Raw genomic sequence first — 18,812 nt, forward strand, 5'->3', positions numbered from 1 at the left:
CATGCTATACCTCCTTACATCGCATACCTTACGCCTATTAATCAACTTCGAAAGCTCTGCCAGTTCTATTTTGTCTGTTGTACTTGAGACTGTCATCATTCGACGCTTGTTAATGAGGTTCTTCGTTTCCTGGGAAAGCTTGCCATTGTCCTGTCTAACTGCCCTGCCTCCAACCTCCACTGCACAATCCGTAATGATACTCGACAGATTATCATTCATTGTGTCTACGCTAAGGTTGGTTTTCTCACTAAGAGCCGAGTACCTAATCTGAAGCGAGACTCTGAATTCCTGTACTTTCCCTCTCGGTGCTCGCTCATTGATTGGCTTCTTGCATGTCAGTTTCTGTCATTCCTTCTTCAAGTCTAGGCGAATTCGAGACCGTACCATTCTATGGTCACTGCATCGTACCTTGCCAACTACTTCTACATCCTGCATGATGCCTGGATGTGCACTCATTATAAGGTATGTATGCACTAAGGGACAAAGAAGGCAAAATAACTACCAATATGAATAGGATAGTTGAAATAGCGGAGGAGTTTTACAGATATCTGTACAGTAGCCGGCACAACCAGGACCTTAATACTATAAGAACTAGTAGTAACCCAGATGACACCCCACCAGTAATGATAGAAGAAGTCAAAAAAGATTTGGAGAGCATGCAAAGAGGCAAAGCTGCTGGTGAGGATCAGGTAACATCAGATCTGCTGTAAGATGGAGGACAGATTGTGTTAGAAAAACTAGCCACCCTGTTTACAAGGTGTCTCCTGACGGGAAGAGTACCAGATTCTTGGAAGAATGCTAACATAATCCTAATACATAAGAAAGGAAATGACAAGGACTTTGAAGAATTGCAGGCCGATCAGCTTGCTCTCTGTAGTATACAAGCTATTTACAAAAATAATTGCTAACAGAGTAAAGAAACCATTAGAATTCAATCAACTAAGAAACAAGCAGGATTTCGAACGGGCTACTCAACAGTCGACCACATTCACACTATCAATCAGGTAATAGAGAAATGCTCAGAATATAACCAACAACTATACATAGCCTTCATGGATTACGAGAAGGCGTTTGATTCAGTAGGAATATCAGCCGTCATGCAGACACTGTGGAATCAGGACGTCGATGAAGTATCTATAAACATCCTGGAAGAAATCTGCAGGGGATCACTGCTACCATAGTGCTTCATAAAGAAAGCAACAGAATACCAATCAAGAAGGGTGTAAGGCAGGGAGACACAATCTCCCTAAAGCTATTTACCACGTACATACAGGATGGTTTCAGAAGCCTAGAATGGGAACAGTTATGGATAAGATTTAATGGAGAGTACCTTAGTAACCTGTGCTTCGCCGATGACATTGAATTGCTGAGTAACTCAGCGGACGAATTGCAACTCATGATTACGGAGCTAGACAAGGAGAGCAGAAAGGTGTGTTCTAAAATTAATCTGCAAAAAACTAAGGTAATGTACAACAACCTCGGAAGAGTGTAGCGCTTCGAGATAGGTAATGTTGCACTTCAATTTGTAAAAGGCTATGTCTACTCAGGACAGGTAATAACCGCGGAGCCGAACCACGAGATTTAAGTAACTAAAGGAATAAGAATGGGGTGGAGCACATTTGGCAAGCACTCTCAAATTATGACAGGTAGATTGCCACTATCCCTCAAGAGAAAGGCATATAACAGCTGTATCTTGCCGGTACTTAGCTACGGAGCAGAAACCTGGACACTTACAAAGAGGGCTCAGCTTGAATTGGAGATGACGCAGCGAGCAATGGAAAGAAAAATGGTAGGTGTAACCTTAAGAGACAAGAAGAGAGCAGGGTAGATTAGAGAACAAACGGGAGTTAAGGATACCACAGTTGAAATCAAGAAGAGCAAATGTACATGGACCGGGCATGTAGCACGTACACAGGATAACCACTGGTCATTAAGGGTGGCTAACTGGATTCCTAGAAAAGGCAAGCGATTTAGGGGGAGACAGAAGGTTAGGTGAGCAGATTGGATTAAGAAGTTTGCGGGTATAAATTGGCAGCAGCAAGCACAGGACCGGGTTACCTGGCCGAACATGGGAGAGGCCTTTGTCCTGCAGTGGACGTAGTCAGGCTGATGATGATGATGATGATGTATCTGGACAACGGGCACATTGCACAGGCACTGGTTCAGTGCACAATAGTAGACCTTAGAGTTATCCAGGCCATCACAAGTTTGGACATGAGTCTGGTTCTTAGAAAGAGCCCCGCCATCTTTACCTGTAGATGCAGAGGAGGCAGCTGGTGACTGAGCTCTTTTACCTCACGCTTCTCCCAGATTTTTGGGGCCTCAGACATTAATACAGCACGCACCGAAGCCGAACCACCTTGGGTCTTCTCGAGGCTCACAGTTGGCACGGCTTCGACACACACTACGTCTTGAACAGCCACTGGTTCTGATGGCCTGCCAGTGCACGTAATCAGGTGCTTGGGCACGGACTTAAGAGAAAAGCTTGCCAAGATGCTAATGGCGATCACCAAAAGTAAGCCCAATCTCAAAGAATGGCATGAAGATGGTAGGGTGGTTCTGATTGCCAAGAGAGGCAGTGAAGGGAGAAACATTGTGCATTACAGGCCAATAACGGTCACAAGTGTTACGTATCACCTATTTGCAGGGGTGATAAAAACATAGATGAGTGGCTGGGCTATGGAAGCAAGCTCCAGAGTGGCTTTAGAGCAGGCAGACAGCTAGATCTGTGTGTTGTCACACAGTGTGAATTAGGCTGACTAGAAGGGAAGACACTGTAGTGCTTGGTGCAGAAAAGACACATGATAATGTGCCTACCTGACCTTGGGCTGCCATCGTTTCACTATGCGACGGCTTCGTAAAACTTGTTTTTGAGCTTGTTGAAATGCAAAAAGGAAACGTATCAAGGAAGGTTCCTTTTTTCTACTGTTTCTTTTGCGTCTTGTCCAGAAATATGAGGCTATCCAGCCACAACGTATCATGTAAATAAGGGCCTGAGGCTGGGCTGCCCACTGTCACTGTTGCCGCATATTTTATATACATCCTTACTGAATTCACTACGTATTTCAGTATAACTATTGGAAATGATCTGATCATGATGGCAGAGAGTTTCCAGGAGTTGCTGTTCCTCCTTGACATCCACCGGGCACAAATTGGAAGTCTTGTACATAGATTCAAGATCTAGTTGAAGCGGCCTTCAATTCATGAACAAAACCACTGACTACACACAAGGAATATAAGTACCTTGGTGCGTCGATGCAACTAGATGCAGTTTACATAGTTCGACAGGTTTCACTGCAAGCTCACAAATTGTTCGTCATCTCTGCTTGTGGAAAACGCTTGCCAACGATGCATGAACAGTGAAAATATTCTCATGTGCCAGACCTGACTTTTAAAAATGTTATTTTAGGCCTATTGCCAACGACACATTGGCGGTTAGAGCAGTCATTATTGAGGCTGTGCAGGGGGATGTCAATTGGTCCAGCTTTGAAGCTCGAAGGGCCTCCAGCAAGATTGCCTACAAAGTTTGTTCCCTCTGATGGGAGCGCCACATGTCCGAGTACCTTTTGGCAACTTGCATGAAGTCCGACTGGACATGATGAATCTACCAGGTAAGAAAAAGTATGACTGAAAAAGTATTACTTTTTCGCAGACGCCCTTGAAACTACAGCTCAGTGGGTGGTCGAGGTATGCCTGCAAGCCAGGAAAGTGGAAGACACCCACTGTCGAAATGCAATTGAGATAGAGTCCTCCCTCGAATGTTACAGGAAATACAAAGAAAACATCATATTGTTACGGATGTGGTGGGTTTATTTACACTGAAAAATGTCAGCGCTCTACCTTCACTGCCGAATCACCACCGCTCGAGAGCGTCCAATCTCTTCTTCTTCCTCGTTCTTTCAGTCCGCGTTACATTTCCCTCCGGGCCAGACGAAGCTCACCGAGCGAGTAGAAGGGATCGGTTGTTGTAGGGCTTCAATCGGGCAATGTGCACAATTTGCATCTTGCGCAAACGCCGGTTCTGAGCTGTCACTTTTGCAACAGCGTAAGTGATGTCACTTAGGCACTGAGTAAGGACGAATGATCCTGAGTACTTAGAAAGAAACTTCTGGCAAAGTCCCTTCTTTCGAACAGGCGTCCACAGCCAGACAAAATCACCTGTAGCGAAAGTCACGGGCAGGTGTTTTGCGTCGTAACAGTCTTTCGCGCGAGCGTGGGCGGAAAGAGTTCGGAGCCGAGCAAGTCGATAAGCTTCTTCGGCGCAACACAAAGTCTGTGCGACACTGGCGCTTTCGTTCGTCGATAAAGGAAGTATGGTGTCAAGGAAACTTTGGGGATGACGAGCATAGAGAAGAAAAAAAGGCGTATAACCCGTGACTTCGTGTTTCGCGGCATTAAAGGCATATGTAACAAAAGGTAATACGGCATCCCAGTTCTTGTGATCCGCTGCAACGTACATTGAAAGCATATTGATGATGGTACGATTGGTGCGCTCAGTGAGGACGTTGGTCTGAGGGTGGTATGGCGTGGAATGGCGATACTGACACCCACAAAGCCGTAGCAACTCTTCGACAACATCAGCGGTAAACTGTCGGCCGCGATCACTTATCACCACACGAGGGGCTCTGTGACGAAGTATGATCGAGTGTAGAAAAAACCATGATACATCAGATGATGTGGCTGAAGCAACCGCCATCGTTTCAGTATACCGCGTCAGGTAATCTACGCACACAATAATCCAGTGGTGGCCGGTGGTAGACTTAGGGAAAGGGCCCAGTAAATTTATGCCGACTTTTCGAATGGTGATGTCGGTGGTTTAACCAGCTGCAGTGGGCCGGCCAATGGTGTGGTAGGTTGTTTGTGGCGTTGGTAGACATCACAACTTGCGACGTAGTGCTTGGTGGTCTTCCAGAGTCGAGGCTAGTAAAAACGTCGCATACGGTGAAGCGTTCGGGCAAATCCAATGTGCCCAAACGTGATGTCATCGTGCATGGCTTGGAATACCGCAAGACGCAGGCATTCTGGCACGACGAGGAGTAGTGTGGAACCATGGCTGGAGTAATTCTTGCGATATAGTAGGGCGTCATGAATCACGAATGGCGTGGCGCGTTTAGAGCTACGAGCTACATCAATCATTGGTTTCAGCGAAGGGTCACGCTGTTGCTCGTGACGGAAGACGTCCAAATTTGGGAAGTTGGATGAGATTGCGACCAGGTAGTTGTCGAAATCATCATCATCAGCATCCACAGTCGGAGATGGAAGACGAGATAAGCAGTCGGCATCTGCGTGACATCGACCGCTCTTGTAGGTCACAGAATAATTATATTCTTGAAGTCGTAAGGCCCAGCGAGCCAACCAACCAGCTGGGTCACGTAGTCCAACAAGCCAACAAAGCGAATGATGATCTGTGACGATCTTGAACTGCCGATCGTACAAATAAAGTCTGAAATTTTGGACGGCGAAAACAACTGCAAGACATTCCAGTTCGGTGACCATATAATTCCTCTCCGCCTTAGTCAAAGTACGACTTGCATATGCCACGACGTGCTGGCGGCTGTCGTGATGTTGAACTAGCACGGCATCAACACCGATACCACTAGCATCTGTATGCAGTTCCGTGAGTGCCTCCGGGTCCAAATGGCGCAACAGGGGCCCGGAAGTAAGCAAATACTTCAGCTGCTCCAAAGCAGCCTCACACTCAACAGTCCATCGGAATGGGGCGTTTTTGCGGAGCAACTCTGTCGGGGGATGAGCAAGCTGGGCGAAGTCTTTGATAAACCGACGAAAATAAGAACACAGGCCCACGAAGCTACGGAGATCCTTCAGAGACGTCGGTTGCTTGAAGTTTCGGACAGCACTGATTTTGTACGGGTCTGGTCGTATACCGACCCTGTCGACTAGATATCCAAGCACAAGGGCTTGATGCTCATCAAAATGACACTTCCTTGCATTTAAAACGAGACCAGCTTATTTGACGCAATCTAGAACAACGCTAAGCCAATGGTTGTGCTCGTGGAATGTCTTGCCAAAAATAATTACATCATAGAGATAACACATACATATCTCCCATTTGAGACCGCGAAGGATGGAGTTCATGAATCGCTCAAAGGTAGCTGGGGCATTGCATAAGCCAAATGGCATAACATTGAATTCAAATAACCCATGACGCGTGACAAAAGCAGTCTTCTCTTTGTCAGACGTATGCATCGGTATTTGCCAGTATCCAGACCTTTGGTCGACAGACAAAAAGTATGCGGCCGAGTGCAGACAATCAACAGCATCGTCGATGCGTGGTAGCGGATACACGTCTTTCTTTGTGACGGCTTTGAGACGATGGTAGTCTACACCAAATTGCCAAGAGTTGTCTTTCTTTTTTACCAATATAACAGGAGCTGCCCAGGGACTGCTTGACTCTTGAATAACGCCTTTCTCAAGCATGTCGTTGACCTGATCGGTGATCACTTGCCTCTCTGACGGGGATACGCGATAGGGTTTCTGGCGTATCGGTGTAGCATCTCCCGTGTTGATGCGGTGGTGCATACGGGATTCGGGCAACATGGAACAACGCTTGTTTTGAGCGAAATCAGACTCCCACGTAGCGTGTAAGTACCTCCTCAAGGACATTCTGCTGGGAAGAAGGCAACGACTTATTGATCATACGTTTAATCTTGGTTGAGTAGTTTGGCGCAGTCTGACTGATGGCTGGAGACTCTGAGACCATTCTGACGTCAATTGTGGCCTGCTCCTCGAACGTTCGCAGTTTGAATCCGGCTGGTAGAACAACAGGCTCTGAGGCTGCGTTGAGCACCCACAAGCAAGCATGTCCGTCGATGGCTGTAAGGACAGACCGTGGGACCAGCACTTTCTTCTTGATGGCGTTTGCATGATCAGGCTCCACAAGTCCAGTGCAGGGTCCTGAGCAGACATGAGAAGAGCATACGGGTACAAACACTGCTGTCCGACCAGGGATCGTCACATCTTCAGACAACGAAAGAGCATCAATGGGCAAAGTCGGAAAGTCGTCAATTATTGCAGCGGGCAACGTACTTTGTAGAAGAATCTCTCCAGTTCCACAGTCAAGCGTAGCGCCGCATTCATGAAGGAGGTCTATCCCTAAAAAAGTACAGTGAATTCAACTGGAAAATTTTGTCCACCAATCGTGAGTACAACTGAACAAATACCAACAGGGCATAACGCTTCGCCTCCAACTCCACAAGAAGTTTCTTTACGATTGCACGCGAACATAACTTTGTGACCCAAGAAACAATGTTTGAAACGAGGCTCATAACCGAAACAGCAGCACCAGTGTCTACAAGAGCAAGAGTATCTACACCGTCTATACATACACGCACTTTGTTCATCAACATCGCAGCAAAAGGAGGAATTGGTGAAACTAACCGTCCCGCGACCGCACAACATCGGTCGCACCAGTTAGTTTCCCAGCTGATGCGCGGAAGGTGACCGACGACGCGGAGACGGCGACCAGCGGGACCGTGTCGGAGGCGGCATCAGGTTTCGCTCGGAGGCGGGGGACTCGCTACGAAATTCGTTAGGCCATTGCTGTTGGGGACGGTGGTCGGCCAGGTGAGAGGTCCAGGTTTCGTGCATACGAGGCGGGTGCGTTGAAAAACGTGGCGGCACAGGCGTTTCGTACATACGAGCGGGATACGTCGAAAAACGTGGCGGTGCAGGCGGCCGTCTGGGACAGAAGCGGGAAATATGCCCTGGGAGACCACATGTGTAACAAACAGGGACTTGTCAGCTTACATTAGCAGGAGCAGAAGTGGCAGAAGTACGCGGAGATGGGTCGTGCTTCGCAGGAACATTTTGTGATGATGCATAGTAATCTTCTGGTAGAGGCCTGGTTGACGACGATCGGAGGTCCGCAGCGGCACGTCGAGATGATGACATCCGGTGGTGGCCACGACCCGTTGGGGAAAACGGAAGCCGCGGGGTAAAATCTGCAGTTTCTGTGCGTGGTCGGTTTTCGACGTGGCGCTCTCGCATCCAGTAGGGAGGTGGTTCGGGGCACGCGGTGAACGAGCATTGGTGGTGAACATCACCTGCTTGAAGTCGTACGAGCTCTTCTCGAACTACCCGACGTACGAGGAAGGGAGTGTCTTCGCTGGTGGTGACGTACATACTTGGGACAGTGGGAACATTGTCCAAGCGCCCGAATTTGGGTGGAATTCTCCGGGTCTTCAGCGCCTCAAATGCGTGACACTGCTGCCTGAAAATCGAAGGAGTGTTCAAGTTTTCTTTTGTTATCAAAAAATTTTACACGTCCTCGGTGATGCCTTTTAACAAATGACCGACCTTGTCTTCGTCAGACATATTTGCGTTGACAATCCTGCAAAGCTTCAATACTTCTTCAATGTAGGTTGTGCACGTCTCGCCGGGCAACTGAGCCCTACGTGACAGCGTTTGTTCAGCTTTCTTTTTCATGGAACTCGTGTCCCCAAAGCAAGCCTTCAGTTCCTTAACAAATATATCCCTAGTGGGGAGGACATGTTCATGGTTTTCAAACCAAAGCAAGGCTGTCCCGGCAAGAAAGAATACAACGTCCACGAGCTTCGCCGGTGCGCCCCATTCGTAGTAGCGGCTCACTCTGCCGAAGTGTTTTAGCCAAGCGTCCACGTCTTCGTCAGTTTTACCTGAGAAAATTCGTGGCTCAGGTGCCCAGTAGTCTGGTTGTCGAGGTCGACGGCCACCTTGTGCCGTGTCGGTGGCACTGGTGGATGCAGCAGCGTAGTATGTCAATGGGATTGCTGTGTCGTAGTTCATGCTGATGTTGTCCGGGGGTAGGCCAGCTAAGCGTCTGCTTCTTCGAAAAACTTCTGCTGCGGGGTCCAGGATGGCAAGTTACTTAGCACCGCTCCACAAAAGCCGTTACGGATGTGGTGGGTTTATTTACCCTGAAAAATGTCAGCGCTCTACCGTCACTGCCGAATCACCATCGCTCGAGAGTGTCTGATCTCTTCTTCTTCCTCGCTCTTTCAGTCTGCGTTACAATATTAATGAGAACTATGCCACACACTATAAAGTGGATGGCGGCATGGCTGTTATCGTGGCTCAGTGGTAGAGAATCGGATGTATTATTTGAAGGCCACAGCTTCAGTCCCTGCCAGTAACATGCTATCTTTTTGTCCAGTTTTCTTTTTTCACGTTTACTTTGCAATTAACTATAATGACATATATTATACTTTCAGCAATCCCACTCCTGCGCCAATTGCGCCAAAGTGCGCCAAATCAGATTTACTGTGCCATCTTGATATCAACGAAAATTGCGCCAAACTGTGCCAAAGTCTGATGTGGGAGCATCTATCACCGACAGTAGCCACGGCGGTGCGTCAAACATGTGCATCTTGTTGTCGTGGCCACTGAAGTCACAATTGTGTGCCTAGAATTATTCCGTTGAATTAACAGCGGTCGCGCGTGCATCCTAAGTAATCCACGATGCTATGTTTGGTGCCGACGCGACTTTGTTGTGCAAGTCCCTTTAATAATGAAACGCTCTTTTCGCAGGGGCTACGTCTAGTCCAATCAGTGCATGAAAGTGTGGCAGTGATTCGTCAATGGACTTCTTGATATTATGATCTAATTTCCCGCACTTCGCCTTCACAGATGAACACGTGCAACGCGTTGACACTTTTTCTTTAATATACTTCATTCATGGACCTTCATTCAGAACTTAATTTTCGTAATTCCTTCCACAAGCACATCCACATTGCGGCAACATTCTTTTGCGGTAAAAGCTCCTGAAACACCCTGCCATTTCAAACTCGAGATTGCTAGGGTCCGTATTAGAAATTTTCGCATGCTTCTCCTTATTAAAAGCATGCTTCCAGGTTGGAGCAGTCGGAATTCAGTCTTAATATCGCTGGCGGTTCTGAGGTTGGAAGGCTTACGGTGAAGCAGCTACACCTTGTTACACGTTCGCCTTTCACTTTTCAACGCTGACGATTAAAAAAATTTAACATCACGTCATCGCATTCATAGCTTCGTTTGGGGAGGGGGGGATGAATGGAAGCTGCGTCACTTGAAGGGTGCATTCGCCAGCACGTTATCTCGAGGCCTCATGAGACATGTTCGTAAACTTTCTGTGCTACTATAACGTCTGCTTCACGTTTAGATAACTGACAGTGCAAAAACCGCTTCGACAATTGAAGTGATCATTGTCCCTTTAGCCAGTGTACAACTAAGTTATGTGATGTCGTGTACAAAGGATTCTCTAGTTTCACTTAGGCTCTTAGCAATGAATGCAATACCAACAGTCTATTCAAATGAAGAGTACAAGATAGAAGAGTGTAACAGCCGTCTTTAATGCCTGCTGAATTAGTGCAAGTGCCAGTGATCACACCCATAGTTCATAACAATGACCCCCTCCTTGGGTTCCTAGTTCCTTCTTGCTTTCTGACGATGGGTGGGGTGTGCCTCTCTGCTTAAGTTTTCCTTCAAGTTTGTGCAGCAATTCAATTTTTCAAGCTTAAGGAACAATCGATGGAAGGCCTGGAACACAGGCTGATGCTATCGCATCTGCACTCCGTGCAAAGGAGGTAGGCCGGCTCTTTTATTGCAATAGCTTATGGACAGTCTCGGCTGGGTTTTTTTCCATCGCCGCCAGCGCCCTCATTCACCATTTTTTAAAATTTATTTATTCAGATACCTACAGCGCCCAACTGGGCATTATTGTAGGGGGAAACAAAGAGATATATAAAACAAACAAATATATGTATACGTATCTATATATATGAAAACTCAAGAAAGAGAAAAAAAAGCCGCCCACACTCAGCGCCTAGCCGATCACGATGCGCCGACGTATATTACCTCGCGAATTGGGGGGGGGGGGGGGGGGGATTTTTGTACGCGCGCACTTACCCTTCAATGGGGAGAATTGTGTACTTTTGGCTATCACCAAAAATGACTGCGTTAGTTGCCGGGCCCAACACAAAGATCACTTCGCTGGCTACACAGGCCCTGTTTGCGAAAAGAGCGCGCTTTTCTTACACAGCTAAGTATAACAACTGAGACACTTGTTAGTTTGCACTCATTTGTACTTGTGGCTACGTTTTGGGCATCAATTTTGTTCAAACAGTGCGTGAAGCGTCAAGTGGTAAATGTTGTTAGTTCACTCTCGCCCTCTGTATGTTGTTTTCGTGCATGAGCAGCGCATTCCGTGTTTTTATCTGCTTGCCGTTCTCAGCGTTACATTCTAAGTTGTTGCTATCACACTCATTGCCTAGCCGTTGTGGCAAAACTGTAACTTCTTTAATGTCTGCTTTAGCTGCGTTTGTCACCCCTGTTCGCGCGCTTTTGTCCACTTGTAAAACACACAATGCATGGGGGATGTTATCGATTGGAATATTACACAAAACATGATGGCGACGGCAAGTGGCATAGCCAGGCGGGGGAGGGGGAACTTGAACGTTCCCCTCCCCCTAGAATATTTTTTTGCTATGGCGTATATATAGCTCAATATTACCATTTACATGCCCCCTTCAGATCAAAATGCACTTCCCCCCGAATAAAAAAAAATTTACCTACACCCCTGGCAATGGCAAAGACTGGTCGAGAGTGTCCTTGTAATTGCTACTGCAATAAAAAGGAGAAGACTCTCGCCTTCTAGTTGTCTTAGGCGTATGCATAAGGCACCCTGTGAGGTTCTTTTTTCTTTATGCACTGCTTTCTAAAACCCTACAAGGGGATTTTGGAATATATACAGAATGCCCTAGGCACATAAAACATTGCTGCATAAAGAAAACGAAGTCTGTTGAATAATGTGGATTCAGCACAGAAAGATGAGTGTCGGAGAAGGTTGGCTTTATGAGACTCGCTAAATGGCATCATCTTAAGCCCAGCAGTGTCATCGGTTGTGAAGAAAAAGAACTTTTCTACATCCTTGGAGGCGTCTAAGGGAAATGCAGTTGCAACTGTGAGTGTCTCTTGTGTTGTACATCACAGCGTCTGTCTACCATATAAACGATAACCACATAGGTGTATAGAATGTCATTTCATGAAATACAATTTTATTCAACCAGTATTTTGTTTATTTCCTACGAAAATAATCACAAGTTTATTGAGAAGGGCAAACATAATGATGCCATTATATTTGCATCATCAACTGAAATAGGGAGTGCTCCTAAGATGACTGGCTTCATGAGATTCGAAATGAATGGAAATATTTCTAGCTCGTGACAGGAGACAAGACCCCCAAAATAATTATTCATGCCCTTGAATGTAAATGCAACTTGCTTCTTCATCAGGATGTGAAGTTAGCTGCTTCAGATTGCTCCAAAATGGAAAATTTTGCTGCTCCAAAATGCTCCTAAATAAAACATTTTTGCGCCAATGTGATCTAAAATAGAAACTTTTGCTGCTCTAAAGTAATCCAAAGTGAAAATTTTACTGCTCTAAAAATTGTTCCAAATCAGAAGACCTCGGTGGCATCACTGTACTTTCCTTGCTATCTTTGTTTATTAGTTCTCATTAATACTGTGTCTAACAAAAAAAAAAAAAATGAGCCATCAAATTTACATTTCTTTCCTTCAAAGAGAAAATCGGGGGGTCATGTCTCCACAATAACAGGGTTGGCAGCAGCCTCCTGTTCAAGGCGAAAGTAGAGGCTTTTCGTACTGAGGATGTTCAGACGTTGTCATCAGAAGCCTGTGCATAGTGAGTCTCCCACTTGCTCTGCTTGGGTGTCTAAGTGCTTGATAAAGATGGCAGCACAGACAATGTGCAGGGACGATACGCCGTGGCATTCACAAAAAGATGTCTTTCTGAATAGTGGGCGATTGGACAACAGACCTAGGAACTAAGCCTCCATGTGCACATCTTTCGCTTTTGTCGTGTGTTTTGACGATATTGATTTTCGTCGATTTTTTTTTTTCGAAGCCAGCACAGTAACAGTGTTCCCCCATTGTGAAGGAGGAAGCCATAATCATCGTCACCATCATGAGTGAAGCCGGTTGATCAGTATTTTTGTGAGTGTGATTGAGGAACATTTTGGTGAGATGAGTGAGCCATGAACGCGAAATACATTCTTAAGAACATCTGAGGAAGCTCCACTTTTTTGCCAACCTATGCCTCGGATAAAGCTGTGTGTTACAACTATTTCTTACATCTCATCGCACATTTTTCTGTTCCTATTGTGCATTAAGTATTGTTCATCCATTGTATAAGTCCTACAAATATATGTCGCGTTTCTAGTTCTTCATTGCTTGCATGTTCCTTGCTGTTAACCGATTAAAGATGCACATGTGGTTCGTGCCTTCTTTAGATATACTGTATTTACTCCTGTAATGAACGAACTTGCATAATGAATGCACTCCCAACTTCAGTCATCAAAATTTGGATTTTCTTTTCTCCACACTTTCTACATTCGTTCTCTGCAGTCCCGCTAACCGACACCTGGCGCCTTCGCACCCGTTGAACCTTTTCTATTTTATTATTATGCTGACCCCCCTCGGCCATGTCAGCTTGCTCTCTCCCCCTCTTCGCCCACTGCTGCACATCGTATAGTTTTTGAAGCAAAACTGCGATTCAATTGCGATTCAGTCTAGTTGGAATATATCCGTCTTGAAATTTTTGCGCTAGCACACAGGGTCACGGAAGACAAACGAGCACAATCTAACAGCTGGTTAATTTTTTGAAAAACCTTCACTTTATACCCCTAGGATTTGCGCTCTCTGGTCACCAAAAAACAAATGCACTTCGCACAGATCACAAATAATGATAACAAAATTATTGATTAACAGACATGAGCGAAATTTCTTTTTCTAGGAAGGCTAGATTGTGCCCGTTTGTCTTCCTTTCTGTGTCCCTGTGTGCTTGTGCGAAAATTTCAAGATGTATAGTTTTTCTATCTGTGCACGGCACGTACCCAGTTTTTTTTAAATATCTATGCACCACAGCGGGGTTCAGGAATAGTGCGAATATAGAGACATTGCAGCCGACAAGCACACACCCAGCGTAGGTCATGAAACTTCCCGTGCCAAACGACGGTCGCTTCCTGCAAATACTAAACATTAAGGCCCAACCACATGCATGCAATTTTCGAGCAGCGACAGGATTTGCTGTCGCTATGGCTGTCTCAAAGGGCCACTCGTCGCCATCTTGACGCAGGTTTTTGAAAAGCCACAAAGGAATCCCTTGTCACTCAGAAAATATCATGACTATTTCCGCATCATCATCTCCGATTCTCACTTCGGTTGCAAGCGAGGCGGCCGCCGTATTTTGTCATTAATCTTGTTATCGATGGTTTGTTTTGATGCTTCAGTGTTAGTTTGCTGCAATGTTAGTTGCTTGCTACGATGTCAACGGCTTCATCGTGGTCGTCGTGCAAGGTTGCGACGAAGGTGGCTAAGTGCTTCGGGGTGTCATAGCGCACGCTTCTGGGCACCCCTTGAGATCGCAGCAGATAATACTGTTGAGGTTAAATGATTGCGAGAAAAGATAGTGCTGAAACGCTTTTATGGCATGCACGAGCGACGCAGGAACAGCTTGCAGGAGATAGCTCCTTCAACCAACGAAAATGAGTGAAGTGCAACAAAGAAGCTGAGCGATCTAACTTTTTTTTGCATTACTGCATTTTATAGCTTCTACTGAAAAAGCTATCATAAAGTTTACCCACGCAATAAATGTAGCCCTAACTTTTCTCTGCTTTTTCGAGAAAAAAAAGTGCATTTATTACGCGAGTAAATACGGTATGTGCTACACACATTAGTTTTGCTGCTGTGCTTGTCTCTGTGTATATGTATTACAGTTACTAGAATAACATTGCTATAAACATGCTTGAGTTGGGTTTGTTGCTAATAACTTCATTTAAGAAATCTGCAAAGAACCGAATGTTGCCACCTAAGAAGTTGTCGCACGTGAAAGCAAAGGGCATTTAACACTGAAATCTCATAAGACTACGTACAGTCTTTCACAAGTGCAGCTGTGGACTGTGTGAGTTATGTGCTCCTTAGCCTTGATATATAAGTTAATTATAAAGGTTAAATTGTTCTTGAAGGCCTGCTTGGACCCGATTCTTTTAGAATTTATTTGTAGCTGGAAAGCTCTCTCAGAAAACAGACAGGCTTCCGAGTAGGCTATGTGGGTACGTTGCACAGTGGTCAACTCTCATGTCTAGAACAATGGAGCTTTGCACGCCGAACAGCACGAGCAATATCTGCATTCACAAATACGGCACATCTGAACATACGCGGCGCTAGTGATGTGCCTGCCTTGCAGTTTCCACCCTTCTTAATCTCCGCGGCTGCGATAACTGCTTTTTTGGGGGATGAGAGTTGCGAAGTAGAGGGTAATCAGCCACTATTTTTTTATGGGCATTTATGAAAATTTTCAGGGTGGGCTATGAAAGCCCCTAGTGACCACAGTGCTGATCACATGTCTGTGCACAGAGTAGGTGTGACGTGGTTCTGCGCAGGGTGTGCTGTATCGAGGGCCTGGACGGGGACCGGTTTGTGTGCACGGTGGAGCTTCCCCTGGACAGCATGGTGGTGAGGAGCCGCTCGGAGCGCTACCTCATGGACCAGACTCGGGGGCCCCTGGAGACCCTTCTCAACATCCATGCGGCCACCGAGGTCAGTCTGCAAGAAGAAATGAACAAATGTATTTCCATACTCACTTGTAACGAGGGAGTTCAAAGGTCGTGCAGAGCTTGTTTTATTTCAAAAACTAAATATTATTTAATTATTTGGGGTCAAATGAGAGAAGTGTTTTTTGAACTGGGCATACGTTCCTGTGTTGCAAGTTTTATTGAGCACCATTGTACATCCTGGGGATCAACAACCGTCTCACTTTTTCTACGGACATTAAAAAGACAGAACCCTCCTCTCTCCAAAGGATTGCATTAGCAGAAAAGAAAAATTGGCAGGCTACAACAAAAGCTGGCCTCTCTGCAACTTGTGAAGGTGAATTTCACTGCCTGCTTTGCATGCAGTAAAATTTTTGATCAGTCAAGCAATCAATCAAGTAATCAAACATTTGATTTCTTTTTGATAGGAGGAGTACAGGACTAAAAGCTCAAGAACTTGACGAGGTCTCAACCTCATTACAAGTCGGCAAAGCAGCAGGAATGACAATCATGCATAAAGAATACCAAATAAACTTACACGTACCAATCACATTGCATGAAGTAATACAAAATTTTTGGAACAATGCTCTGAAAATATAAAGAGAATAGTTGAAATGTACAGTGGCATGAACATGAAAAAGCAACAATCGATAACAAGAATGGCCGAAATTTTGAGAGATTCAGGGAAGCAATCGAGCTGGGCGGAGTGTTTAATGTGACAGTTTAGTTTAGATGAAGGATCAAAATCTTCGCGGTTTAAGAAGTTTAGTAGAGCCTATAGGACAACAATTGTTTGTCATCTTAAGTTACACTATAGGGGTCCAGGCTACTTGCAAAACATAACAAGCGGCAGTGCATGCAACACGCATTACTAGATCTCAGTCATTTGTTGGTCAGTTGCAATCAGATCTCCCTGCCGTGCATTGTTTATCTGTCCAGTGTGATTCATCTCATATTTACACTACACCTCAGTGAAAAAGTGAAATAACGCCTTCACATGCCCTCGTACTTTTTTCTGTGTATGTTCTGATGAAACATCGCTATAGTAAATGAAGAAAAATGTTATTTTTGAAGGGCTCATCTTTCTTTGTTAGACTCAATATTAGTGAAAACTGTCTATTAGTTCCCAATAATAGTTATTGTCTGTTAGTTCTCATGAATAGTTAGAGTAAGTGCCTTACCTAAATCATCGCCTTAATCGAAATTTTCCAACCCAAACGGAGACTAGCTGTGCCATGACCCTTTTTAGTTGCCAGCTTCCACAGATTAGGTCAGGGTGAAAAAAGCAGACTCCATGGAAGGAGAATCCCTCCATACCAGCAAAGCTTTTGTCTTCTTGCTGTGTACACATTTGAAAGCCTTGCAGAGAAAAAACAGTGCATAAAGAAACAGACACATGTACTGTACTTGTTCGGGGCCCCTATTACAGCTGGTGTTCTGCAGCTCTGCTCTTGCGTTGATGGTCGGGTTCAGACCAGAGTTCAGTGCCAATCGTGTGCTTTTGTGGCCTTTCTGCATTGTCCGCTGCTCGGCACGTGCCGTTTTTTGCATGCGAGTGCCAGCGATGATGGCCAGCAATCTCTGTGAGGCAGTGCATAGAATCACCAGCAAAGTGGTGGAAAGAGACTTGCACTTATTCGCATCATCCGACAGTGCTGATGTTTCTGTTTTCTTACGAATGCACAAATAGCTGGCACAATTTTGGTTAGACCTAACAAAGATACTGCGGTCTGTTTTGGTCCCCATACTATCAAAAATAATCAAAAATATTCTACACAGGTCGCCATCTTCAGCTTTTTTTATTGACATTGCCAATGTATTTTTACTTGTCTTCTTTAGTAACTGCATTCCTTGAAAAGCATTATGCACCCATGCAATTTATGAGAGCAGTTCTTTTGCATTGCTTGGTCTTCATATGAACCATGATTGCAGACCACACACTGTGCCTATCAGGCAGAACAAGCTGCCCGAGTTTTGGCTGAACTGTATGTAAACTGTGCTGCTTCTGTTTTTTTAGCTAGTCGGGTGTGTGAGACTTCGAGCTCCCTGGCTTTTGTAGGCGTTCACGCACTACCGTGAGATAGTTTGAATCTTCTTTGAGCTCTTCAAGCTCTCGGCGACTGTATAAAACATGTTTTTTTATTTATTTATTTATTTATATATTACTTGTTACCTCAAGGGTCCTGAGGGACATTACATGAAGGGTGGGTATCATAAGTAAAGGGAAAACGATAAACATTATAACAATAAACATCAATAAGACTAAAATACAAAATGTAGATACAAATGGCGGCAATAAAAATAAGACAATCCATTTAACAAAGGCAAGTCCAAAGGCATCAATTCGTGTATGTTCGATTGTATATCCGAAGCGTGTTGCATCACGGACAAGTGCAACATCTTTTGGAAGGCCATTCCAGTCTCGGGCAGTTCTGACGAAGAATTACTGATGGAATGTAGTGGTGCGGGTACGGGGTGGAATTACTGCGTTCAGGTGGCTTGTTCGGGATGTACGATGAGTCAGTTGAATCAACCGACTGTCACGAGGCATGGTGTGAAGGAATTTGCGGTAGAGGCAAAGGCGTGAGATGCGGCGACGAGAGGCAAGGGGCACCAGCCCCAGCTTAGACGTTAGAGACGAAACGCTTGTGTGATACGATTACTCAGAAAGGATAAATCTGGCGCAACGGTTCTGGACTGATTGGAGAGCTTTAGTGAGATTATATTGGCCGGGGTCAATAATAGCAGAGGCACATTCAAGTTTAGGTCACACGAGCGTTATGTATGCAAGTAATCTTTATTTATTTATTTATTTTCAGATTTACTGCCAGCCTTTAAAAAAGGCCTTTGGCAGGAGCGGGCAGAACAAATAAAAGAATACGAGAACATACGCAAATACGTCCACAAAACAACCGCAACAATGAGCGGGAACAAAATAAAAACAAAAAATATACAATTACGCAATCAACAAAGTGACAGCAGGTACTTTTAACAACTTGTTTGGTACCAAGCCAGACCTACACTGATAAAAACTATTAATAATATACAAGACATGACTGGAAAGAGCAGGAGAAATCTGGACCGAGGTGCACCGCTAAACAAAACAGAGCTACAATGTGACACACGCAACATCAACAACAAAAAAAGAAAAAAAAAAAAACATCAGAACAACATTATTGTTTCACAATCACATATCAGTTTGCAGAAGTCGCGATACATGTGACTGAGCCAT

The 18,812-nt window shown here is 45.1% G+C and overlaps 1 protein-coding gene and 1 long non-coding RNA gene across 3 annotated transcripts in view; one reads left to right on the forward strand and one right to left on the reverse strand.

Annotated features, from left to right (window-relative positions):
* The window catches only part of LOC119173507 (WD repeat and coiled-coil-containing protein), a 299,780-nt gene that overhangs the window by 158,524 nt on the left and 122,444 nt on the right, over nt 1–18,812 (forward strand). For both annotated transcript variants that reach the window (XM_037424303.2, XM_075896540.1), the window contains exon 7: nt 15,431–15,587. In XM_037424303.2, coding sequence (XP_037280200.1) covers nt 15,431–15,587 — 157 coding nt within the window. The remainder of the gene's footprint in view (nt 1–15,430; nt 15,588–18,812) is intronic.
* On the reverse strand, nt 12,005–16,177 carry LOC142761796 (uncharacterized). The gene is made up of 2 exons (XR_012883822.1): nt 16,125–16,177; nt 12,005–15,593 (listed from the first exon to the last, which is right to left on the reverse strand). It is a non-coding gene; the product is annotated as an uncharacterized LOC142761796 (long non-coding RNA).

The sequence above is a fragment of the Rhipicephalus microplus genome, chromosome 5 (assembly GCF_043290135.1).
Source record: "Rhipicephalus microplus isolate Deutch F79 chromosome 5, USDA_Rmic, whole genome shotgun sequence".
Lineage (NCBI taxonomy): Eukaryota > Metazoa > Arthropoda > Arachnida > Ixodida > Ixodidae > Rhipicephalus > Rhipicephalus microplus.